At 44.5% G+C, this 25,467-nt stretch overlaps 1 protein-coding gene across 4 annotated transcripts in view; it reads right to left on the bottom strand.

Moving 5' to 3' along the window:
• Window positions 1–25,467, bottom strand: part of slit1a (slit homolog 1a (Drosophila)) — a 92,352-nt gene that overhangs the window by 17,708 nt on the left and 49,177 nt on the right. For 2 of the 4 annotated variants that reach the window (XM_058651424.1, XM_058651426.1), the window contains exons 5-21: window positions 24,324–24,395; window positions 22,933–23,004; window positions 21,717–21,788; window positions 20,737–20,900; window positions 16,947–17,094; window positions 12,118–12,189; window positions 9,403–9,474; window positions 9,236–9,307; window positions 8,864–9,007; window positions 7,574–7,737; window positions 6,583–6,606; window positions 3,783–3,927; window positions 2,963–3,037; window positions 2,728–2,871; window positions 2,476–2,619; window positions 2,200–2,366; window positions 734–866 (exon numbers count right to left, since the gene is read on the bottom strand). In XM_058651424.1, coding sequence (XP_058507407.1) covers window positions 734–866; window positions 2,200–2,366; window positions 2,476–2,619; window positions 2,728–2,871; window positions 2,963–3,037; window positions 3,783–3,927; window positions 6,583–6,606; window positions 7,574–7,737; window positions 8,864–9,007; window positions 9,236–9,307; window positions 9,403–9,474; window positions 12,118–12,189; window positions 16,947–17,094; window positions 20,737–20,900; window positions 21,717–21,788; window positions 22,933–23,004; window positions 24,324–24,395 — 1,884 coding nt within the window. The remainder of the gene's footprint in view (window positions 1–733; window positions 867–2,199; window positions 2,367–2,475; window positions 2,620–2,727; window positions 2,872–2,962; window positions 3,038–3,782; window positions 3,928–6,582; window positions 6,607–7,573; window positions 7,738–8,863; window positions 9,008–9,235; window positions 9,308–9,402; window positions 9,475–12,117; window positions 12,190–16,946; window positions 17,095–20,736; window positions 20,901–21,716; window positions 21,789–22,932; window positions 23,005–24,323; window positions 24,396–25,467) is intronic. The other 2 variants (XM_058651425.1, XM_058651427.1) reach the window with 1 other exon arrangement.

Raw genomic sequence — 25,467 nt, 5'->3', positions numbered from 1 at the left:
CACGAGGTGGGAAGGGCAGCAGGGTTGCTGGGTAGCTTGGGGGAGGACGGACCTTGAGTTCAGAAGTAATGATAGGTAATGATGGTGTAGAGGACACTTTAGATAATGATGGAGTAGCAAAAACTCTCCAGATGACTAGATGAAAGCCCAGAACAGAGGGGCACACCTGGTCACACCTGCTGGGACAATGACAGGCCTCAAGGCTTGCACAGCATGTGCGTCCATCATCTATGTGTGTGTGTGTGTGTGTATTAGTCTGAACTACTTGAAGCAGTATTGGAAAGTTCCAGACCTATTCCATTCCCTCCCCTTTCCATTGAAAACTGCTCATTAAAATGTCCTCTCGCTCCCCCATACTCCTGTGGACAGGCTTTTGGCCGTCACACAAATATGCACACACACACATGCGCGCGCACACGCACGCACGCACAGATCCTTGGCTCTGAGTGTGAGAGTGACATCAGCACTAACCCTGAGGGCTGCAGGAAACACAGGAGAAGAATGTCTGAGAGAATAACCTCAGGGTTTATTGACTCCATCCCACTGTCTTTTATATTTTGGCTCCACTATTTTCACTCTACCTCTTATCACTTTCATACCTATCTAAGCTCCTCTCTACCTTTGTACAGTCTCCTTTTGGTTTCCTACCTCCAACAAAGCCAGACAATCATTCCTAAGACTTAAACTGATAAGATATAAATGCAATTAGCATAATTAATAGCAAGGAACTCACAGTTCAGTCACATTCCTGGGGATGCCTTTGGGCAGTGTGTGGAGGTGCTTGTTACTACAGCGCACCACCGTCTCCAGGCAAGTGCATTCACTGGGACACTGGGGTCTGGGCACACAGCTTGACTCCTCTTGGCCTGGGAAAAAAAAACACAAGAGGAGAAAGAGGGGAGTCAGACGCCAGGGAGGAGGACAGAGGGATGACCAGAGAGGAAAAGGAAGAACCTTGGAGAACGACCAACAGAGCTGTCATCCCTGGCAAAAGAATTGATGGAAAGTTTGAACAATCCCAAAAGGAAAGACAGTGCAAGAGCAGCACAATCTGCGAAGCTGATGAAGCAGTGGGACAATGAAAAAAGAGGAAGTGAAAAAGTACGACCGGACAGCGCGAGAGGAGCCTCGCTAATGTAATATCGACCGGCAAGGGCAAAGAATGGAAACTGCCCAAGGCCTGACGACAAGTCTAACATTAATTCAGGTGCAAATAGGCTGACTGGTCAATAAGGCAAACAGTTCAATAGCTCTACTCAGCCCAACATCGACTGAAAGCTTAGGAACTGCTGAGAAGCAATCTATTCAGTAAACAAAAGAGTCGCACAATAGCGGTCATTATTCCAGAAGATCTCAGACACTTTAAGCAGCTCTTGTCCATATTCTATTGCACAGCAAGGTGAAACGTGTAAATCTTCATCAGTAAAAGCCAGACTGGCGACTTTCACATACAGTCGAGGTCATCTACTGTATTGGAGACGTTTGTCTCCTTTCAAAGAGACTAATTGCGTCTGTCAGGTTACAGCCGTACTAATATGTTTTCATTTAAAAAATTAAAAATCTGATCTTTGTCCAGATGCTTCTTTCAGCTCCTCATCAGAAACAGGAAGCTGAATCTTTCCTCGGTTGTTGTTTGCTTCTATCAGAAAGTACTGCTACTGAAAAGTCAAAGCAGGACGAGATTAAACGGAAAGTAATCGGAGCTTTGTATTCAAGACTAAGCGACTGCTGCTCATTGTTTCCAAAGGTCTCTGTTTCTGCCAAGGGTTTTCAAACAAAAATGGAGACATTAACTTCTACAATGTCTGGGGAGTGTTTACTGCGGTCGTATCCAGAGTATAATATGCATGATTTTCAAACGGAAACATAATTTGAATGTAGCCACATGAGGCCTCATCCACACAGAACACACAACTTTCCCTAGGGTTAGGGTCAGGCTATGACATCATCATATTCCCAAAGTTGCGTTTTGATTGTATACACTAAAATGCATGGGTGGTGTTTTGAGATTTCTTCACTCTTGCACTCGTTTTTTTAAAAAAGGCTCCCAAAAAATGGTAGTTCAGTTTGGATAAAACTTTTGTGGATTAACCTAAATGTATTCTCAGTGTACGGGCCCTAAAGTAGAGGCTTTAGCAAAATGCAAAGAGTGAGAGTGAGAGATGGTGGTAGGCTATTGGACGTCTCTTTTCCACTTACCCTCCTCACAGCGGAAGTCCGGTAGAGCCACGTCCTGCAGAGGGATCTCCTTCAGGAAGGCAGGGCGCTGGCAGCGAGGGTTACCTGTCACAATCTTCCTACTCCTCAGCCAATCTCCGAGCCAAGCCAGCCGGCAGTCACAGTTGAATGAGTTGGCCAGGAGGTTACTGGGGGCAAAAAAGGGGTAGATTTGTGAAAAAAAAAAAAAAAAAAGTGCTCAGTTAAGGGTTAAGTTAAGGGTTAAGTGAAGATGACGTGTGTATGTCAGGGTCTCACAGGGTGGAGAGGGTCTGCAGAGTGTCGAAGGCTCCAGGAGTGATGGTGGTCAGCTGGTTGTCGTACAGTGACAGCAGGCGGACATTGTGCAGCCCTGTGAAACTGTCGTTGTGGACACAGCTGAGCTTGTTGTTCCTGAGCATCCTAACGAGGGAGGAAATTAAACGTATTCAGCCCACAACTCTGAAAAAGGTATCATGCATTTTAGGAACCGTCGGCACTCGTCTGAGTGTGCGATTGTGTTTGACTCACAGCATCCGTAGTCCCTCAAGGCCTCGGAACATCCCACTTCGCACCGTATCGATCTGATTAGCCGTGAGATGAAGCTCAACGACAGTCGAGGCGCCTTCAAACGATCCGTCCTCAATCTCTGTGATTTTGTTGTTGCTTAGGTTTCTGTCAGGAAATAAAAACAAGTATCAGATAATGGATTCCATACTATGCAGGTGATGACTGCTTATAGGAGTAGAATGAAAGTTTCATTTACATTTTCTTCAGCTGGGAAAGGTTCTTAAAAACTCCAGTTGCCTCCATACTGGTGATATCGTTGTTGTTCAGGCGGCTACAGAGCAGAAGTTGAAAAGGTTTAATCATACAGGGAATGTCTCATAAAGAGTGATTATACACTAGAACCATATGTCACCTGTAATTTGAACAAAAGACAAAGATCCTTTTGTGCTCCACTACACTCAGGAAAACAGGAACATTACCATTAACCCTGGAGACGGACGGGTTTATGCCACTCCAAAGGAATTTACACATACTGTCCTATTTATGACAACGTTCCCTCTTTAAAGTGTCCTATATGTGTGCTGATTTTTGAACATCTTGAGTTGTGCTTAACAGATTTTTTCTTGCAAGGCCTGAGAGAGAAGGCAAAGGATTAATCTTAAACTAAGCGGTAAAATAACATTTAACATTTAAAGTTTGTATGTCCTCTCTGTGCGTGGGTTTTCTGCAGGTGGACACTCCATGAGAGTGGCCTTTCGCCCTTTGTCAGCTGGGATTGGCACCAGCGACACCCCACAACTCTCATGTGGAGGTTAAAGCGGTAGAAGATGTACGGAGGAAATACAGGCTGAATCGCTGCAACCCTTCACTTATAAACCCATGAGGGTTTGGTACTTTTGTGCATGACATGAAAATAAAGAATCAACCAATCATACAAAGACATAAATCCAGTCATCTTAAAAATATCCAGTGAGTTTTGGATTTCCCTGGTCCGCTACTTTCCATGTCTATAAATTCAAATTAGAGGGAGTCTTTCTGAATTTCTGCACAGCAGACTTTTCTTCCCGATTGCTTACAGTTCAGAGGTGGATGATGGGATGTGCTCGGGAATCTTGGTGAGCTTCAGGTTGGAACAGTCCACGACGTTGGACTCGCAGCGGCACTTGGGAGGACACACTGGGTCACTGTTACATGCATTATTCAGATGGGTGTCCTCTGTGCCTATAGACGGGAGAAAAATGACAAAACATATATTTTTATAACACAAAATGACGTCGGCCTTGTCCCTATAGCCACTCAGGCACCGTGCTTTCCCATGATGCTCCCTCAACAGCTGTCTCTCACTAGTTTGTCCAGTCGTGAACTGAGGAGCAGCTTCCCCAAATAATTTTTAACCTCAGGCGGCCTGAGGCACATCCTGCAGCTACCGTTCACAGCAGGGAGATAAATGAGTGAGGTCAAGAGGATGGGGGAGGTGCGGGTGAGTTATTTTAGAGAGGTGACAGAGTGGGAGCAGTGGGGTGAAAAGAACAGTAGCAGGGAGGATTGAGATAGGGATGCCAAAGAGGATTTAGACAACCTGCTTCAATGAAGCAGAGCACCCAGGAGAGGAAGAGAGGATGGTGGGAGAGAGGCGGTTGCACTGAGTGTGTAGACAGGTGAGGTCAAAGTGGAGGAGACGGATGAAGGAGGACACGGGGGGGGGGATACATGCATACAGGACAGAAAAGGCAGAAGGGAGGCAAAGAAGGCAGGTGAGAAGAGATATATGAGGTGAGTGTCAGAGCTGCAAAGAGGAAGTGGGAGAATGAGGCAGCAAGGAGGAGAGTGGGACACTTTCCTGCATCTCCCCTGTCTATGAATAGACGTTACGTGCCAAAAAGCGTGCTGACAGTTACATCACGGCTGCTCAATTATGGAACAGCAGTGGGACCCACTCGGAACAGTGTGTGTGTGCATTTTACATCAGTACACGTGTGTGTGTATGTGCATGTGGAGCCTGGGTGTGTGAATATGTTCCATTTAGAGGGAACAGCCCCTGCATTTTGTGTCCTCTTCCATTTGGCATGCTTACATCAGTGCACCTCTCTGCCTGAGGGTTGGAGATGATGTCAGCAAGACAGTGTGGGGCTCCCAGACTACAACCATGACCAGGAAAACCTCAAACAACCCAGACAAAACCCTACGGTAGCGTATTAAAAATCTGCCTGAGTATATTGAATAACATTCAGAACCATAACAGAATCCCCAAGCCTTATAATCAACTTTAAAACAATGTGGGTGGACAGTGAAAAAGAAGTGAATTGCTTTCATGGAAAGACTTTGTCTGAATCTGTGCCACTTCACTGGCTCAGCGGAGCATGCAGAGAGTAATGTGAAAGTAATGCGGGTCATTAAGGAATTGTCCTTCGCCGTGCCAGACAACAGGACAAGGCATTTCCTGCTACAGAGGAAGCAATGAAAGTGCAGCGCAGCACTTTGATCTCGAGGATGTAGAAGAGCCGGAGGAGATTTGTGAAGCCTGAGTCATCATCATCATCACGAGCGCGCGGTGGCGACACTTTTACTGTCGGCAGATTTAAACGAAACAGGAGGAAACGCACAGGAGTGGGGTGAGGTTTTCCCCTCTCTGGGGTGCAAAATGACTCATTGGAGTGGAGTTGTAGAAGTTCCCACAATTCCCTTCACTTTGGTTCCTCATTATGAGTGCATTATTATAATCCCGTGCTCTCAGTTTTTTTCTTTTTTTATAGTGATCATTCAGGGAGGTGGAAATTCTCATTAATCACAATCAGTCTTTGATCTTTCTTGTGCTTACACAGTTCTTCCATTTGTTCTCTAAGCCAGCGTCAAGCTTTATCTCAGCTCGGCACACAAAGACACATTAATTCGCACGCATGCACACGTGCACAGACACACAGGCGTAGACAATGAGTGTCCGCACCACACACAGACACACACACAGTTTGACACACATCACCGCTCCTCCTAGTTATTTTCTTGGAAGCGCTCCTGTTAAGAGGTCCGGAAACATCCGCTGATAGGAATCTGGGTCCTCTGGTGGGTTTTATTTTCGTTAGCTTAAACTGATAGAAGGGACACACTCCTTTCCTCCCCCCCCTGTCCTTTCCTCCCTCCTTTCCTCCCCCCCCCCCCCCCCCGATGAGTGACTGTCTGTGCTCATGCCAAAGCAAAGAGCCACTTCCTTCAGACTCTGTTGAGACATTAATGAAAACAGAGCTGAAGAGAAGCAGGAGTTCTCGCATGTATATCACATTAAAATGCAACGTCAGTCACGGGCCCAATTATTATAAATAACAAAGGTTCCACCAGCACTGGTGTGCAAATTTCAACTATTTTTACCCTTTTAAGCTTTTTCTGTGCAGACTATTTCCTCTAAGGTTCATCCTCCTAACAACACTGGATGAGAAGTACAGAAAAAAAACATTTGTATAAAATAATAGGTCAACGTTAAACCAGGGAAGTCTGTTTGTCACCAATTATAGCTTTTACAAGAGGCCAACTAAGATGTGTTTATGGCCAATCTTTACAAATTAGTGCAGCCATTTGTGAGTGTATGATGCAAATAATTTATTTCCCACCTCCACCTGTTTAATAAAAACAGTTTAAAACTCAAATTTAACTTAACTTAAACTTTGCCAAATACACTTTGTGAAATGACATCAAGTATCTGTCGCTTGATTAAATAAAATCGGCCTGTTCAGTCAGCCAGACCTATTTGGTTTGGTTTTCTCCACAGGAATTCAACACATCTGGGGTTCCTTTAAAGCCTGAACGATCTTTAACTGAACAGTGAGCGGTGAAAAAGATGATGATGCTACATGACTGCGGGGAAGACAATGACAAGCCACTCACCTGGGATGACGTACTGCTCTTTGGCTGTGATGGAGAAAAGAAAGAGGGACGAGTGTCAGTGAGACCAGTCTGGTCTGCATAGCTGTGGCGTCGCTATGCATCAGAACAGTCATATATAAAGAGCTTATATATGACAACACATGACTCAAGTTCTATGCCAGAGAAGCACTGGACTATCTCTGTGTGTATGACGATGTAGTGTGACGAGAAACATTGTTGAGAGGTGGTGAATATTTGGCTGTTGCTAGGGAGCAGTGACATGAAAGAAACAACAGAGATGGTGAGAAAGAACGAAAGAAAATGACCAAAAGAAACAGAAAAAAAACGTGGACTCGCTTCTAAGCCAAACAAACGCTGCTGTAAAAGAAGTGTGAAACCTCAGCCGTGCAGAGTGCCAGACAGCGTAACACAGTACATAAACACAATAGTGTACACAGAGTGGAGGGGAGCGAAGGAGGTGCAGAGGACTGAAGGTTTGAGAGGGCGAGAAGGAAACCTGAGCCTGGCAGGCAGAGCGTGATGAGTGGGCGACGGGATGGAGGGATGTGAGGGAGGGGAGTTTGAGGTTGGCAGAAGTGCAGAGGAATGATGGGCATGTGTAGAAACTCTAGCCCTTATACCAGCCTCGACTGGTGATCTCAGCTCACTGTGGTTTGCATGTGAAACCAGACTCACAATGTGGTAATACGGAGGGGAAATAGAGAAACAGTCAATTTCTCCATGGCCCCAAGTTTGTCTGGGGAGATATTGATTGAGGCTCAGCAGCTCGGCAAATAACAGGTTGAATAAAAAAGCCTTTTTGCTAGGAATGATCGCTCATTAAATGCGGTGTGAAAGGTGGAGGGGAACAATGCAGAGATAAAGGCCGCTCCCAGTGGGAAGAGAGAGGAGCAGTGAGAGGCAAGTGGAATAAAAACAGCCAAACAGAGAACCTGAGATAAGGAGACATCGTGTGAGAGAGAGAGAGCGAGAGAGAGGGACACTGGCTTACCAGAGCAGCGGAACTTCTTGCTCTTGATCTGTCCGATACGTTTGTTTGCAAGTCTGCGTGGGCTGGCACAGCGGGCACCGCTGGTCTCAATGGGGTTGGAGCGCAGGTAGTCTGCCAGCCATTTCAGATTACAGTCACAAATGAATGGGTTCTGGGCCAGGTGACTGGAGAAGACACAGGGAGGGAGGGAGGGCGAGAGGTGGATTAGGAAGAAAAGAGGAAAAAGTGAAGAAGAAAGAGGAACACACATGTAAACAAGGGTTATCACCACAGATTTAATACAGACTCCCACTTGCACAATGTCAGTGGGAATTTCAGTGTAGAGCTGGACAATAATTCAATATTATTAATACATCTGCCAAGGCTTGTCTGACTGTGAGCAGCATAAACTAGTGAGTGGGTACGGATGGAATTTTCTGGGCATTATGGCCTAAGGAAGAAATTATAAGATTTTGTTTGTGATTTTGTGATCTTTTTTTAAAATAATCGTTCACCTTGCAAGATAGGGGAATATCTTAACACTGTGTGAGACCTTGGCTGTGGATTGTGCTTTGGTCTCATAAACTATACCGTAAAAAAAAAACAACCTCCATTTCAATTTTTTCAGGTTCATTTTTCACGTTGTGTTGCTCATTGAGTTTAACTCGGCGGTTGTTTTTGGGGCATGGCTGTGCTGCTGGTAAATATTCCTGTTAATATGATATATAACCTCTCCAACCCTGCTTCACTTTGAAGAGCGTGTGCTGCCATCCAGATGAAGAAGTCAGTTTGGATAAACAGAGACTGGGGGAGGGTTCAGTGTGTATTTTTACCCTGTTTTGAGATGGCAGGCAAAACAAGAAGCCGCCTTTAGACTACGACTCTGTAACGCAGTGCCCTCGTGGTGAGCCCCAACTTCTTCAACAGGTGTCTCCTTGCGTGTCTTTTGTTTGCAGCTTTCATCACGCTGTGTGTTTCAGACTTGGTGGACACGGTGTGGGGTCCGTATTGATCATAGCATGTGGCTCGCCTTGTTTATTGGTACAGAAAATAGGAGGCCTTCATTTAGACAGAATTGGTGCGGGTGGAGCGAGTGGGAGCTGTTTTTGATCTCCACGCGGCCGCAAAAAGCTGTGTGTGTTTGTGAAGATGATAGATTTACTCTCCTCATGGTTCCGTTCCCGTGTTATTACACAGACCTGCACGTAAACAACTCCTGTGTTGGCTCACGTTTTATGGTGCAGGCTCAGTATGTGTCAGAGTGTGTGTGCAGCGCCATGTTTGTCGTGCGTGTGTGTGCTTTTGACTCACAGGGTCTGTATAGCTCGCAGTGAAGTGAAGGTGCCCTTGGCGAGAGTTTGGATCTTGTTGTCATAGAGCGACAGCAGGGAGAGATTCTGCAGGTCCTGGAAAGTGTTGGCGCGTATGCAATGAATCTTGTTGGCATTGAGCAACCTGAGAGTATGGGGGAGAAAAGGGGGGGGGGGGGGGGGGGGGGGAACGATACGGAGGGAGGAAAGCAGCTTGTCAAAGATTCTTTATGGATTCATTTATTATGCATTTTAGAAAACTATGCACAAACGCAATATTTATATGACTTTCACTGAGTGGGAGTAAAAGGTGCCTGGTATTCAGTATATGTTTGCAGTGAATCAGCAGAGTGTTAGTGCACGCTCCTCTTACAGCAGTTGCAGGGCGTACAGGCCATCGAACACCCCCTTGGGCAGGTCAGTGATCTTATTTCCATACAGCACACTACGGAATCACAACGCAGACTTGTTATTGACAAGATAAATGACACCCGAGTGCATATTTTATGCACATAAACAAACAGGACTGAAGCCACTTACAGAGAGTTGAGCGAACGAAGGCCCTGGAAGGCATCAGGAGCGATCTCCGAAATCTGGTTGTTGCTCAGGTCACTGTGTTGCAGAGAGGAAAAATGGATAAAGAACAAGCAAAGTGAGATTTGCAGAATAAGGATTGACCTTTGTTTATTTAACTCTTCACGTGGGAGTCACCCTCATAGGAAGGTGGGAGTGGACGTGAGGTTGTCACTGGTGAAAGAGGAGGAAGCAAATGTAGTGTGACCTGTGGATGAGGATGAGTTACAGCTCTCTCCCATATCTCATGGTGCATTCCCTTCCGGGATTTGATTAAATGGAGCTGGCTGGAGACTTGTAGCCAATCAAAACATTCACTTGTATTATTTGTGGCCTATCGACTGGCTCTGTGTTGTATCATGGGTAAGCAATTCATGTGTACAAAGAAGATTGGGGCACGGGGGGCTAAGATCCAAACTGAAATGCAGTAGACAGACTCCAAACACGGCCGTTGTTAATAGGATCCACAGGCCTCTCCCCACAGGATAACCACTAAGCCTATGTGTCCATGTGTTTATGTGTGAGTAAATGCAAGAGTAAATGAGAAACAGTGGGGCAGAAAGAGAGAAAGACAGATGGAGAGCGAGTGAGAGTATGTGGACTGAACTCCAGTCGACTGGATACCTTTGAAGGAAAATCATCATGCGGTGAAGGAGAGGGATATTTTCTCATTTGGGGGTAACAGTTAAATAAGTACCTATTTGTCTTCCTGCAAAGGACTGAGGTTTCCTGGAAGCAAAAAATGTGGCAAAGGAGCCAACATCTGCACTGGTGTGTTTGTGTATGTGTCAGTGTGTGAGGGCTGGTACTACATCTATCTCTTCAGGAGCAGTTCACGTGTAGGTCATTTCAAATTGGGACAAGGTGAAAGAGAACACGTATGATTGGCATGTAGGAGGAGAATGGAGAGGATGTGCTGGGTCAGGAGGGACATAACACGCATACCTGCAATCCACAAATAAGCAAACAAACAGACTAAAGAATTTGTCCGACCTTATACTTATTTAGCGTTGCCCACTCAAAAACACCAGAAACCTAAGCAAATAGATGTACATGCACACGAGGGCCATATTCATCATGATATGTCAGCACCGTCCACACACACTGTGCACTGAGACAGTTGGACACAGGACAGGCCAGACTGGTGACGGCGGCGTACGGCCAGCTGAATCAACACAGGCACCAGGGTCAACACAGACATGCAGCCGTCCACTGTTGTTACTAAAAGCAGAAGCAGTAGCAGCAACAATAGCAGGTCACGTCTGTTTGGGGGACCAACTGGAAGCTGAGCAAGACATTTCACTGCCATTAAATCTGGTTTGTATTAGAGTTAAGAGGGGCCGGGGTTTTTTTTTGGTTGTTGTACTATTGTTTAAATGTCAGTTTCTGGCTCAGTTTCTTTTGAATCTTTATGTGAAAACTAACTTGATGTGCTGGGAGTGAATCCACAATGTTCACAGATTTTGAGACAAAGATAGCCTGGCATTTATTTTTGTAATGTCAAAGAGTGTTGTACAATAATAATTTATGTTGAAAGAGAGAGAAAAAAAATGTTTTTTATTTGTCAATTAAAAAAAAAAAAAAAAAAAAAAGAAGGTCTGATTGTGCCTGAAAACTGTTTCATATTTGGTAGGAGAGAGATGACAGGAGCAGTTGAGAAACACTCTGCGGTTACAGAAGACACAAATAAAATAGCTGTAACACATTTTTGTTCAGTTTTTGGCTCAGTTGTAAGGGCTTGAGATTAGGTTGTCATTTTTACGAGCTCCATTTACTTTGAAGTAAAAAGAAAAACATGAACATGAACATTTTTGACCTTATTATTGTAATAATATCAAGGTTCAGGGAAGATACATTAAAATAGCAGTTGGACCATTCCTGTTAACTCAAAAGCTCTCACTTGGTCTCAGGCTTTTCTTTACTTTGTATAGAAATCTGACCTAGAACTTTATTTTCATAAGAATAAATGTTAATTCCCCTTGATTTAACGGAAGCTACAATGAGATTTCATCTGATTTGAATTGCCATCTGTCTTGTAGTCACCTCATCTGAGAATCACATCATCGCTGGATAAGATAAAACTGTGAGAAATTCGTTGCGAAGGGCAGAGAAACTCCCTGACCTTCCCATTTCCTCTGGCTGCCTGCTGCTATGTTGGTCAGGCCTGCTGGTGTTGGAGTTACGGGTTTGGCCGGCTGGCGAGCACTGGCTGGTTGACCAGACAGCTGGCTGAACGGCCCGAAAAAACCCTCAGTCTCAACTATGAGCCTGCCACTGTGAGAGAGAGCAAGCGAAGCCTCAGCCCTCATTCCAGCACACTCACCGTCTCCTCCTCATCTTCCCAGCCCCAGTTTACAGCGTGCCCATGCAGGCACAACACACACACACACACTGGACTGGACTGGACTGGACTGGACACAACACTAGCCAGGGAAATACCAGTGCCCAGCAATGACAGATGAGGTCTGTTATTATACTCATGTAGCATCTGAGTGCTTGCTTTCCATACCACCCCAAGTCTGAGAACAGGAATATGTTCTTTAGACACAGACAAAATAAATACTTCATGCTTCTCAGGAGTGGAATAAGAGGACTGCCAATTGTCGTTTCTTTTTCCAGCCCTCAGCTTCTTGTTCTCGTCTGTATTATTTAGCCCCGAGGTGAGTGTACTGCTGTACTTACATCCTACGCAGCTTCTTGTAGGGAGAGAAGGCTCCGGGTGGAATAGACTTAATACCATTCTGCTCCAGACGTCTGGAGAAAGAAGAAGAACAAGAGGAGAGGAGAGGAGAAGAGTGGAGAAATACCATCAGTTAACCAAACAATAGACTTCTCCATGGAAACAGACCTGAGTAATCCCACCATCACCTCTGACCCCTGGTGATTGGCCTGATTATATTAGCGGAGATCTATTTCCCAGCTGTAATAGGTCCAGGCATGTTGGAGTCATAACATCCTCAGAACCAATAAACAATGTGAATACTAAAGTGCTGTGGAAAAAGACCTGGAGGGGAAAAGGCCCTGTGTTGCTTCGCCGGAGGGTGTTAAGGCCTTCAACTCCAAGTCATATTTCTTCTTGTTATAACATTTACAGTTTCCAGCACTTACGTTCTCATATAACATCCTGAAATCAATAATGATCTTGTGAAATTTGTCTTCCTCGGCGTGTCTGCAAAGTGTTCACCAAAACCCTTTGCAGCACGGTGAAATATTACTGGCTTTGGTTTACTTTTTCCCGTGAGCCTATAAGAGCTGCTGACGCTAAGTTGACAAGGACGAAGTCTGACAAACCCCCCCCCCCCCCCCATAAAAAATAAAGAAAACTGTCAAAGAACCAAATGAATATATAGACGAACATACACTTAGTCATTTAATACAGAACAGTCACAAACTTTAATCAGTCTCAGATGGTCCCAGGGAAACAGACATCACTAAACCCCCATTAGTGTGGGCATGCATGTCTGTGTTTTCAGGGCGGCTGCTACTTGGGACCCAGCTCAGTCGCAGAACAGTCCCCTGGTGTAGCTGACAGGGGGCTGTTTATCTGCAGGTCAGTTCACAGCTTTTAAAACTGTCCTTAACAAGGCTTAGCAGGGCCCGGCGGGAGCCAGCTATGGGCCTGTCTGCCTGTCCTACCGCGCTGCCGCCCAGCGGAGGAACTGGCTGCAGAACACGAAGCACGGTCCCATGTGTGAGGTGGCGTGTGGAAGGCTGGTGGAATCCGAAATGACATTTGCCGCCACAGGACAATGCAAAAATTCTGGAAAAACTCCTAGGCAAGCAGAATGTTGTTGATAGATTTAATCTCAACCCTCTTTCGTGTGTGATTCCTTGGCTTGAGACCATTTCCACATGATTTAATTATTCTCTTAGAGACGTTTCAGATTTATTACGGGGCCTGGGGCTGTTGCTATGATTATGTCTATTCGTGGGGGGTAAATGTTTTGTTAGACATTAACCACAACCACTTAACAGTTTTGAGTTTTTAAAAAATTTCCAATCAGGAATGTTTCGCCTTCAAAGGAGGGGCCCGTGATTATGGAGCGACATAGGAGTGCAATTGACGTACTTCGGATAGCAGTGATTCCAGACCACAGATTCCTGCGGTGGACATGCTCTCCCTGTCTGTTTTTGTCTGCCTGTCCCAAAGTGTCCCTGGATTTACAGCGGAGTGACAGCACTGTGGTTCCTCTGCCCTCACCATGCAGCAGAGTGTTGGGCCAAGTGGCTTTAGCACCATCTCTCATCAACCCGTTGGCCTGCCTGTTTCATGCAGAGTCTGGCACTCTGCATGTTGTTTGCATGTGTTGGTGTCGGTCGCGTACGTGCTGTGGCACCCCGGTGTGCCACAAACACACATACGCGATATAGCATGGCAACGTTTTAGTCTTTACATTCAACCAACGTTTCCATGCACAGTTAAGTTGAGCGATGGTCGTAGTATGACGACGCTGTTTCATTGGACTAATGTGTCTAAGTATTCCGTGACTTTCCAACATGTATCGACTTTGGTCTCCAAGTTAAAGTTCATTGTTGTCTTCTTCTGTGTCCTAGTTTTAAAGCTCCCAGCACCAATGGCAGATTAAATCCAACTGAACCTATACAAGCAATTATAATTTAACTCTCAATCGCATCTTCTGGTTTTCGAGTGAGAGATTTGATCCAGTACAACTTTTGTCAGACTAACATGTTGACATGTATTTTAAAAGTTTGCTTTAACCCTTAAACATTTAAGCATCACAATTAATGCTACTTTTATTTTAACCATAAAAGGGCCAGAGAATGTCCTGTAACTAAGTGCTTTTGCCCATTTGTCTTAATAATAACTTTCGATATCTGGCAGTTATTGACTGCATGTTAAAATACTGTATTAACAATTTAAAATGAAGAAAAACAAAAAGCTGTACATGAACACCAGATTTTGTTGGTTGAATTTGAAATTTGAAAACAGTATGAAACATATTTAAAATAACATTTGTTTGAATTTTTGTCTCAATGTCCAAAAAATGGGAACTATGTACAGACGTTTTGCGTAATTCAAACGTGTCATCTGCGATACGCTCAGTGTTAAAGGGTTAAGTCGGACTCACGCAGCTGTGTTTCAGCATACAGCCGTCCAGTGAGCCAGATGAGGGCAACTTTTTACTTTTCACAATGTCGCTCTTCACAGATCAATATGTGCAAGCGACTTAATCCCTCCAATCAACAAAAGAGCTGCGTGGTCCCATTTAGAGAAAATCTCTTGTTGCCTTCAGACATAAAATCAATGGTTTCCATCCAATTCATCAGAGTGAACATTTGTATGTTTGTCTGTGTTTGTGTGTCTGTGAGCTGGTGTTTGTGTCAGCCCAATCAATGCTCTTCATCCTCTTCATTAGGATCTAAGCATGGTTTTCATTAAGGGGAAACACATTATGCCTTTGGGTATTCACCCGGTGCATGCGTGTGTCAGAAACGGATGGCAGGACCGCAGCGGCGGATGAAAGGCTGGGGGAGATTTTTATGGCAGACTTCAGTCGCTGCAGACAGAGACCGTGGTGCATAGTAATCTGTTGTGGTACTGTTTAGGCTTACTGGGCCTGGTCTCACAGGGGGAGTACACAAACCAGCTCATAGCCCTTACAGCCAAAAAACACGGCACTGGCACTCATTAGGGGGAGAGCAAGGCAGGGAGGTTGCAATTCTCCGATTTGTACATAATGAGAGCAGCATGTGTGTATTTGTGTGAGTATGTGAGTTTCTGAGTGCCTCATTAACGAGGCATTAGGCTGGCCTTGATACCCAGCAGCCCGCCTAGCTGTAATTGAAGCTGTTTTTATAATGAACTTCAAGCACAGATCAAACCTGCTGCACCAAATTACCAAGTCAATCTCTCCCTTCTCTGTTTATTCCGCTGCTGTCCGCTGATCTTCCTCCTCAAACCTGCCTGTGGTGATTTGGCAAGCAGATTAAAAAAAAAATTGCATGAGGAACGACCACACGAGGAAAAGGAGGAGAGGGAGTGAAGATTGCTGCGTGAATATAATATTAGGCTCTGGTCAGGGGAAATATTCATATTTTAATAAGTCAGTTTCTTGTAAAAGATGAAACAGAACACGGAAGTTATTAGCAGGACATGGTTAAGCACCAATTAAATGTGAAGGGCAGAGAGACATTAAACATGTCTTTACTGTAGGTCAGCTTTGCCCCTGTTTCTCCCTTTAGTCCTGCTCACAGATCACATGGGTCGCTATGAGACAGCTCCTCTTGTGAAACATTCAAACTGGAGGACACCAATAGTCAGAACAGAGAATGTGTGAGGACCTCAATGATTTTAAATGCCTCAATATTTGTGTGGGTGGTCATATGATTCGGCAAGAAAACACAGAAGTGTGAACTGCATGTCCAAATTAGGTAACAGCACAAACCACTGCAGGAGAAATGGGTCAGGGTTGTTGGGGAACACGGGATCTGTGACTTCCATGCTGGCTGGGTATTTATAAACAGACCCCATGGGGAGGAAGAGACCTAGAAACTTGCTGTGTCCTCCTGAGCACACACACACACACACACACACACAGACATGCTCCTTGGAAGATATGCGACCACTGACTTTCTCCCGTCAGCCTCCCCTTTGCTCGCCACGCATTCACGGTGGTGTTACTGTACCATTTCATGCAGGCGTGCAGACGTGCATTCCCATGAATTGCAGACCGCAGATAGCATGCGGGCTGTAAATGGTTAATGCTCAGACAGATGTTACGGGGCTGATAAACTGAGGGAGGGATGATAGCAAAGTGTTTGAACGCAGTTCACAGCCATCTGAGCTGGGGAGGACCGCGCAGTCGGAGTGAAAAAAGTCTGCACATTTTTTTTCTTCCAGTGAACAGAAAATCAAATCTCCCTCGTCAGGTGATGCCTGGTGAGGGAAGCAAGCTGGAACAGCAGATACACACGGATGCCTAAATCATCCCGGCCTTGTTCGACCACAGAGACGTTGATAAGAAAACACACACAACAAATCTTGAATATGTATGTGTGAGCAAATGCCCTGCCGTGCCACGCTTCAAAGAGCCGTGCAGCTGCGGATATGTTCCTGCAAAATCCATCTCTTTCCTGTTGTTCTGTTTTTGATCAGCACAGACGCCGACAGTTATCGGGTTCCGACGGCATCTGCAGCATTAAAATGACACATCTCTCACTCAGATGTGTATTATTTTTAGTTTTTGACCAAAGATGTGTAATATTGCTGTTAAAGCTGCAGTGCATAACTTTTGGGTGATGTTTTGTGGCCGCTGTTATTATTCTGCCTCTATTTAGCTCCGTCACGCAGTACTTTCGGGTCAAGAAGCTGCTGAATGATGATGGTTTTTTGAGCAGAATATTACACTCCTGAGACGTTTCATGCGGTCTTCTTTTGTGTTTGTGACTAGATCTTTGAGTAATCACACCTACACTCTCCTGACAAAGGGAAATGATCAGCTTTACTCGTATTAAACACTGTCTCAAAATCAGGCATAACATTTGCTTACATCTCAGCCATGCTGTCAGGCAGGTTGGCTGGGATGGCGGTCAGACCCTTCCCTCGACAGTCCACGATGTTGTTACTGCAGGTGCACATGGCCGGGCATGAGCCACCGCCTGTGCTGCATGGCTGCAGGCTGGAAGACTCCTGGTGACCTGAAACAAACGTGCATGAGAAGTGAAACAGGAGTTAAATATGATGCTGAAATACGCGCCTCCTACAGGTGTGTAAGCACAGGTGGATTGGAACGTTTTAATTACTGGGAGAGATTGATGGAGAAGCTCTCGCACTCAGGTGGAGCTCAAACTGTAGTTGGTCCTCAGGGTTTTATAAAGTGAATCGCAAATGAACGCACATCACCTGAGCTGTTTTGACACTGAGGGAGAAGAGATTAAACAGCCTGTTCCCGACTTTATTGTAAAGCCGTACATCTGTGGAAATCAATAGGCACGAAAGTAGGTTATCTATTAAAGGGGTGCCACGGTGTATTGAGAGGAGAAGAAGGATATGAAGAGAAGAGCTGCAGGGGGTGATTGATGGACTCTCAATAACATCCATTGATCTCTGTGGAAATGTTCCTCCTGAGTCTGCGTTCTCTGGTTCGAATTAATGCCATTCTGCACATTCAGCTTTACACCCCCCCACCTCTTCACTTCCATTCGTTATAAAACATTTCAACTTTTCAATTTGCATACAGAGCGCACAACCCATCACACCGTCTCTAGATACCTGTTCAAACAACTGTGGCACTGTAAGTGATGTGGGTGCATGCACTGTTTGGTATGTGTCGTGTGTGTGTGGGGGTGTTTAGCATGTGTGTATGAAAGTGTAACCTAGATAAAATGAATAAAACAGACTTTTAAATGGCCTCATTTACACAGCATTACTAATCCAAGTTTCCAACCATCAATATTTGATGACCTTTCTATCTATTGCTCAGCTTGTGAGGAGGGGGGAGGAGGGGAGAGAGAATGAGGGTGATGAAGATGGAGTTAGAGTCAGCGACAGAGAAACTCCACTCTCTGAAACCCTGAGAAAGGTCACTGCCCACTATTACTATGGCTGTCGGACCATTTAGTTAATAAGTCATTTACTGGTTGGATTACATGATTCTGGCTGATCAAGTACCTGAATGGATGGGAGGCTCTCACAGAACTGGGGGAGCAAGTAAACACAACAAATTGCATCAAGAGCACACCGTGCTGCACCCGTGTGATCTGAGGTCCCGTGATCTAGCGTGGCAGAGGTTTGACAGATCTGGGATCAGGTGTGGGGCAGAGAAGAAGTCCCTTCTGATCTAACACGGCACATTTGACAGGTCTGAGATCAGGGAGAGTGCAGAGCACAGCTGGAGCAGCCTTCACAATGACAGCTCTCTGACAGGTATACTTCAGGTGACGCTGTTTGATGTACACTCATCCACTTCTTTCTAGAGCTGTTTTCCCCATTAGATCCTTCACCATCTGCCTTCTCCACCGCTCCGTTCCCATCCAACTTCCCTTGTTTTATTTGCCTTCACCTTTTTATCACTCTGCCCTCCTACAGCTGCTCTTTCTGCTTTGCTCTCACTGCTCTTAGTGTCTTCATTTTCAGCCACTCCACACCCACATCACTGCCACTGCAGTCCATTAACTCCTGTCTTACATTCAACCTCACGCCACTTTATTATTCTCATCGTTTCAAAATATTAATAAAGAGTTTTTCCCTCCATTTGTCTCTTTCCTCACACTGAGGTTCACCCTGTCTTCTCCCCCCTTTTCTCTCTTGTACAACCATTTCATCCCCATCTCTAACTCCACGAGATGTTTTTATTCCTCCCCCTCGAGCAGTTTGCTCATTTCAAACATAATATTTTTTACTTCATTTATTATCCTTGGGAGCTGTAATTCGATACAACAATCATTAATTTTCCATCACATAACCCTAAATTAGCACGAGTGGCACATAAATGATCAGGGAGAGCACAGAACATGTAAATGTGAATGATTTGTGCAATAAAATCACAGCAGGAGCTGCAGTTGCTCTGATGTAGACTAGAGTCAGAGGGATATGAGTAATAGGGATGGAAATGGCAGTGGTATTTGTATTTCACTGAGTTTAATATCATGAGAGTATAAATAACAAATGGTGGTCACGCACCAGAGACACTCTGACTAATATAGACAGAATATAAATAAAGGTGATTGCTCTGAAATAAATTGAAGCATTCCAAAATGTTGAGGTTTGTTGTGTGTTTGTTTTTTAACTGAAAAATGAGCTTACTTTCTGGAAAATATTAATATTGTTCCTCAAAGTGAAGCTGTGAATGTGCTACTTTGCACATTTATTGAGAAAAACTTCCAAAATGTTGGCATTTTTCAGATGAACACTGGGAGTCGGTGAGTCACGATGCTGAATTTCATCATTTTACAGCAACTAATAACACAGAGTAACCCATTTTACTTTTTCTCCCTCCTTCAACACAACACCACCCCGCCTCAAATCCCCCGCAGGTGGCCTGGCCTGCACGGCACAGACTAGTTAACACGCACACAAACTCGCGGAATACCAAAAAGCACATGCGTGTGTGCATGCATGTGCGTCAGTGTGCCAGTGAGCCAGTTCCTAATGAGTCCTTCACTGGGAGTTCAACTTCTGGTCAGAGAGAAGAGAAGAAACCGGGAGAAACGTGTGCTTGCGTGAATGCATGATTGCATATTTATACATGACGGGCAGAAATACACACAGCGATAGATTTTGTGTCCATTGTGTTTGTTTTGATGTTTTGAACCAATCAGTGTTGATTAACAACAGCCTTCCTGGTTACGAAAACATCGACGTCTTACACGAAGGAGGCTTATATCAACATGATACAAAATCTGCAACTGTCCGTCACGCAAAACCTCAACTTTTTGTATATGGGTCCCGCCAGACCCTAAAGTTTCCCCTGACACCCCCCCCACCACCACCACCACCACCACCACCCTTCTATATCATTACACTCCCACGCTTTGAGTCTCTTTCCCTGGGCGATGAATAGTTAATGATCTGTGCTGTCACGCCGTATGGCTGCGTAAAAATCACAACCCATGGAGAGAGAGAGAGAGAGAGGGGGACACACACACATGCACACACACACACACAGGAACACTCCTCACAGCTGGTGTTGAGAGTGAGATGGCCTTGTGGGGAGTAGAGTTTCTCATGCTGTTTTTCCAGTGTGCTGATATGATAACCCCAGTGCACGTCCGCACGCTCTCTCCCGCGCAAAGCCGTGATAATCCATGCACAGGGAGGTGAAAGGTGATGAATAATGACAAGTGAGCAGAAGGTGAGCTACTGTCAGTGAGGGCAACCTTTGTGCCAGATGTGAGTTTTATATATATGTATATGTATATATATATAGATATATATATATATATATATAAATATGTATATATATATATATATATATATATATATATATATATATATATATAGATATATATATGTATATGTAGATATATATATACCAGGCCTTTTGCTGGCACTGCTACACAACTCCTGAAAACTGCTGGAGACACATGAAAGGGCAAGAGGGGGAGCGAGAGCTGTGAAAGGGCTGCCAGGTGAAAACACCGACACACAACACAATGTGGGAGAGAGTAGACTGAAAATGATTTATAAGCGTGAGTTTTTGTGGAATGAATGATGGAATGATCAAAGACGCCCTTTGCAAACAAGGATTTTCTAATTTTGTTCGTATTTGATCCGCAGAAAAAAAAAAAGGCTTCTGAAAATATAACTGATTAAATAAGCAATAACTCCACAAGTTTTACCTGAGCAGCTGAATTCATGTTTCTGCACCTCTGCCACATTAAGTCCTCTGAGCTCAGTGGGGCCAGTGCACTGGGTGAAAAGGCCAAGTGTCGGTCTCTGTCTGAGCCACTGGGCCAACCAGGCCAGATGACAGTCGCAGTTCAGGTTGTTGGAGTGCAGTCGGCTGTAGAAGGAAAGAAAGAAAGGAAAACAAATGTATCATTAAAAGATCCTTGCCTCTTTGCTATCTAAAATACCTCCATCTGAACTTAAGAATAGCATCAAAAGTGTCTGTTCTTTCACAGAACTAATCACATCCCATCTCTGTGGCGACGCACACCAAATAATATGCTATGCAGATGATTGTAAATGACACATTTGAAAAAAAGAAGGAGTGCTAAAGAGGACTTTTCTAAACCCGGCGCTCCAAACACGGCATTCCAGGAATGCCGTGTCTGTCCAGAATAACTCTGGTGCTGTGGTGTGGTGGACCTCGGGAGCACATATGCTAACTTGCAGACCCGTGGTGCACAGACACATTTGTGTACACACAAACAGACAGGCCATATAATGAGACCCCACTGAGAGTGAGGAAGCCCAAAAAGCCACCACAAGAACAGCGGAGTCACGGCTCCGAGTTTCAGTGGGGGATAATTGTTTTAATTTGTACATAATTTCAGATTTAGTAATGACATACAATGCACAATACACAATGGGCTTCTAAGGCTATTTGCGTCTATCTGGGCCAGTTGTTGTTGTTGTGTGTGCTTTAGACGGAGGAGATAATGGCTTTTGGCACCGCTACAGACCCCACTGTGGTGGTGATATGGCTTCCTCCCAGCAATGTCTGGAATGACAGAACCTAACAACTCGGGATCATATGGTACTGCAGCACTTTCTCGACTGTGCCTGCCTGCCTGGATGCACGCAGAGTTGCAGACTATAGTTTCATATCAAAGAGGAGGCAAAGAATTGTGGTGATGGGAAAGGTGTGACTCACAAGGTTCGTAGTTTGGGCATGTGGTTGAAGCTGGAGACCGGGATGCTGCTGATATTGTTGTTGTTCAGTGTTCTGTGAAAAGCAAAACATCAGACACAGTCATATTGACAATGCAGGGGAGGTGGGGGGGGGAGCAGTTTTTTAAATCTATACTTCTAAAAAGAGTTTTTTGTTTACACCCATCCTTTTCCGTTCTATCCTTTTTAATCCTCCCCCCCCCCCTCCTCTCTTCTTTTCTCCATCTTTCTGTGTGGCATCCCACAGGGAATAACACCTCATTCCACGCAGATGGGATGCCCTGGCACCTCCCACTCATACACACAGTCATGCATGCAAATATACACACATGCACACACGCCTGGGCATCAGCTGCACTGAGAGAATCGGGTCATTTCAATCAGCCTAATAACCTTTTACCATTTTTCAACCTGCTCCCCCTTTTAACACAACCTGTCCACCTCCCCCATAAACCTATACATACAAACACCATCAGAGCACGGCCACCTCTTTCACTATTATGACAAACCTATCACGACATCTGCAATCCATCCATGCCATGAAAGCAGCCTTTAATGACTTTTTTTTTTGTCTTTCCACCCACTATAATAAAAAAAAAAGAGCCCACCACAAACACACATGCACCGCTCAGTCGCTCCCTCATAAAACAACAGCGCTGTCAAAGTTGCCTTTGTCGCTCTTCATCGACATTGTTTCAGGTGGAGAGCTTCAACACAGGCCTGTGATTATGAATTTTGACAAGGGATGATTAATTGAATGTTTAAGAAATACGGCACGATATGGTCGCCAATGAATCCATGGAGGAATGCTCACTGAATAGGTGTTTTTTTTTTTTTTTTTTGATTAACATGCTTGGAGTTCTCTTGTCAGATGGCCCTGCCCAGGGCTGGATGGGGTGTTGGAGGGAGGTGGAGGAGTGTTAATGTGATGGAGGGGAACACGTCTGTCAACTATGTGGAACAATGAGTTAATGGAGCTTGGTCTCCATGATGCAGGCCCCCCTCATGAGGCCCACTGGGGGTATTTTGGCATAAAAAAACCAAGGGCATGCTAATTAAAGGCCTGTGCTATGTGTATATATTATCTGTGGTTATTGGCAGTGCAGGAGAATGTCTTAATCTAACTCATTTCTTAATTGAACTTTAATGGAACGATACAGGGTGCGGCTTGGATAAATAGCGTTTCTCGAGATACTTACAGCACTTCCAGGCCCCTCAAAGCTCTGAAAGCTCCGTCCTCGATGCAGCTGATGTGGTTTTTATCCAGCTGACTGCAGAGCACACGGGACAGAGAGGCTTTGTTACACAAGACACACACACACACACACACACAACCTGTCCGTCTCCCTGTGGGGCAGTTGCAATCATTGATACAGTAAGTATTTCACTGATGGACTATGGTAAATCGATGCTGGTTTAGTCATCACAGCTCATGTAACCCCCGGAGTAGCAAACGTCGACTTTGCCGGTTGTTTATCTGAATTGATGCGCCTCGTAAATCTGTGTGCCTGCGTGTGAACGTGCATATGCTCTGCTAAAGACGTAAATCACAATCACTACGAGGCGTCTTCGGGGAGCCGCGCACGTGTGTAACGAGGTTGGTCGTATTCTCTATCACAGTGATCTATAATCCACTCAACATGCGTACACAAACATCATGACAGAGAGCCGTTAACTCAGCCAAACAATGTCAACATGCTGGAATTATTACTGTGGATAAAATGAGGCATAATCTTCTGCTGGTCACTCACATTATTGGTTTCAGTCTGATTTCCTTCACTCTGGATAATCTCGACTCATTCTTGATTATTACTGTTTGTTTTCAACTATCAATCTTGATTAGTAATTTCACAGAAAATTAAGCAACACGTATTATCCCTGACTGATTCCAGTCCACTGTTTCCAGCTTCCAATTAGGAAATTGTGTTCTGTGCTATTTCATTTTACTCATGTTTTGGTTTTATCATAGACTCTTTATAAAACTGCAAAACAAACTCCCACTTTGACGCCTCGGGATTTGTGATTTGACCGATGACATCAAGTCATCACCTGCAACCATCAGTTACAACGTGTTGTGAAGTATTGTCTATTTTCGCATCAAATTTACATCATTTTGGTGTTGAAGACCTGAAACTTTTGGGAAACAAATGAAAGTTGTGCTTATTTAAGACTTATATTCAAACGGAGGACTTTTATCAACCAGCAGAGTCGCCCCCTGGTGGCTAACTGCTACTTCTGTTCTATTTCCTGGACTTTCAAACATGAAGACGACCTCCATTTCGAGATGCAGTCTATGCTTGTTTTATGCATGTAGAGCAGTGTCGCAAATTTGTTTGAGTCTTTGTTTACATTGATGTGCAACTTCTCAGCTTTCAGAAAGAGTTGGAATCTCCGATAGGGCAAACCGTTGCATAATTACGGTAATGCAATAAACGTCTCATCTGGGACAATGTTAATATATAATATAATATCGGTGTTAATATAATATAGGGTTCATTTTCTATAGACCAATGGTAAATCAATAATAAAAGTAAGGATTAGGAGCTGTACTTCGTGAATCCATCGCTGCTGAACCGGGTAAGGTACTCACAGGTTTTTGATGTCTGTAGCTCCTCTGAAGGCTTTTCTGGGGATGGACTGGATGAAGTTCTCACTCAGATCTCTGTGGAGAAAAACAGCAGGCATTGGTTACAAATCGCACACAAAGACTGCTTTTTTTTTTTTTTAAGGTTTGTTTGTTTGATTGGTTTTTCAAACGCAGTCTTAACATTTTGACTTCAAGTCTTTTCAACAAGAAGAATCAACACTCAGTGTTCAGTGTTCCTCCCCTCCATGTTTTCGAAACCACGATCATTGGTGGAGAACAGAAAGCTCAGGGCAATTTGTTTCCCTCCCTCATGTGTGCCAAAACCCTTAGGTGTGGTACTGCGTGGTGAGCATTACTCACAATGGAGTTGTTATTTTATAGGGGTTGTTATTCAGCGTACACTCATGCTATAATTTGTTCTCTGTGCTTTTACCATTTTGTGGGTTGTGAGGTGACCAACTTGCTGACTGCACCCAGACCAAACAAGCAGGCAGCAGGGCAGCGAGCAGTGATTGGTCTTCTGGATTCATTAAGACACAGTTGAACAGAGAATAAGGCTGTGCGTTGGACCAGCATTTACTAATGGATAAAAAATAAGGCTTTTGGAAAGTACATGTCTGTGGAAAGTAAGAGTAGACATAGTTTAATTAGCGGAGTCTTTTGTCTGACATTTAAATGGTGATATATTGAGAGCTATTGTGAAAGACACGCACACACACACACACTTGTGGATTTAATGAATTATTTTTATGGTAAATGAGGCATATTGCAAAGGCGGATCCCTTTGAGCGACTCAACCAGAACACCAGAATATAGAAAACCACACAAACCAAACCAAACTTTTTTTGATAACTATCACTATTCCAGTGTTCATGTAAGAAATACCAGGACGTGTTCAAGTACACACACCAATAAAACTCAATGGGGTTGTGTTAAAATGAGCTTCCATGACTCGAGCATCACATACTGTCCCCACTGGCTCATCGTTTTCACAGTTTCCCTTCCCACATTGTTTCAGTCAGATAGAAACGAGGCGACAAAACGCACTGTGACAGTTGTGTTGTGCAATCCATCTAATGAATGGGTTGTTATGTCTTTATGGTGCAGCGGAAATGAAAAGCGCTCTGTCGGCCATGACGAATACACC

Source organism: Solea solea, chromosome 15 (assembly GCF_958295425.1).
Source record: "Solea solea chromosome 15, fSolSol10.1, whole genome shotgun sequence".
Lineage (NCBI taxonomy): Eukaryota > Metazoa > Chordata > Actinopteri > Pleuronectiformes > Soleidae > Solea > Solea solea.
This window is presented reverse-complemented; position numbering and strand designations above follow the sequence as displayed.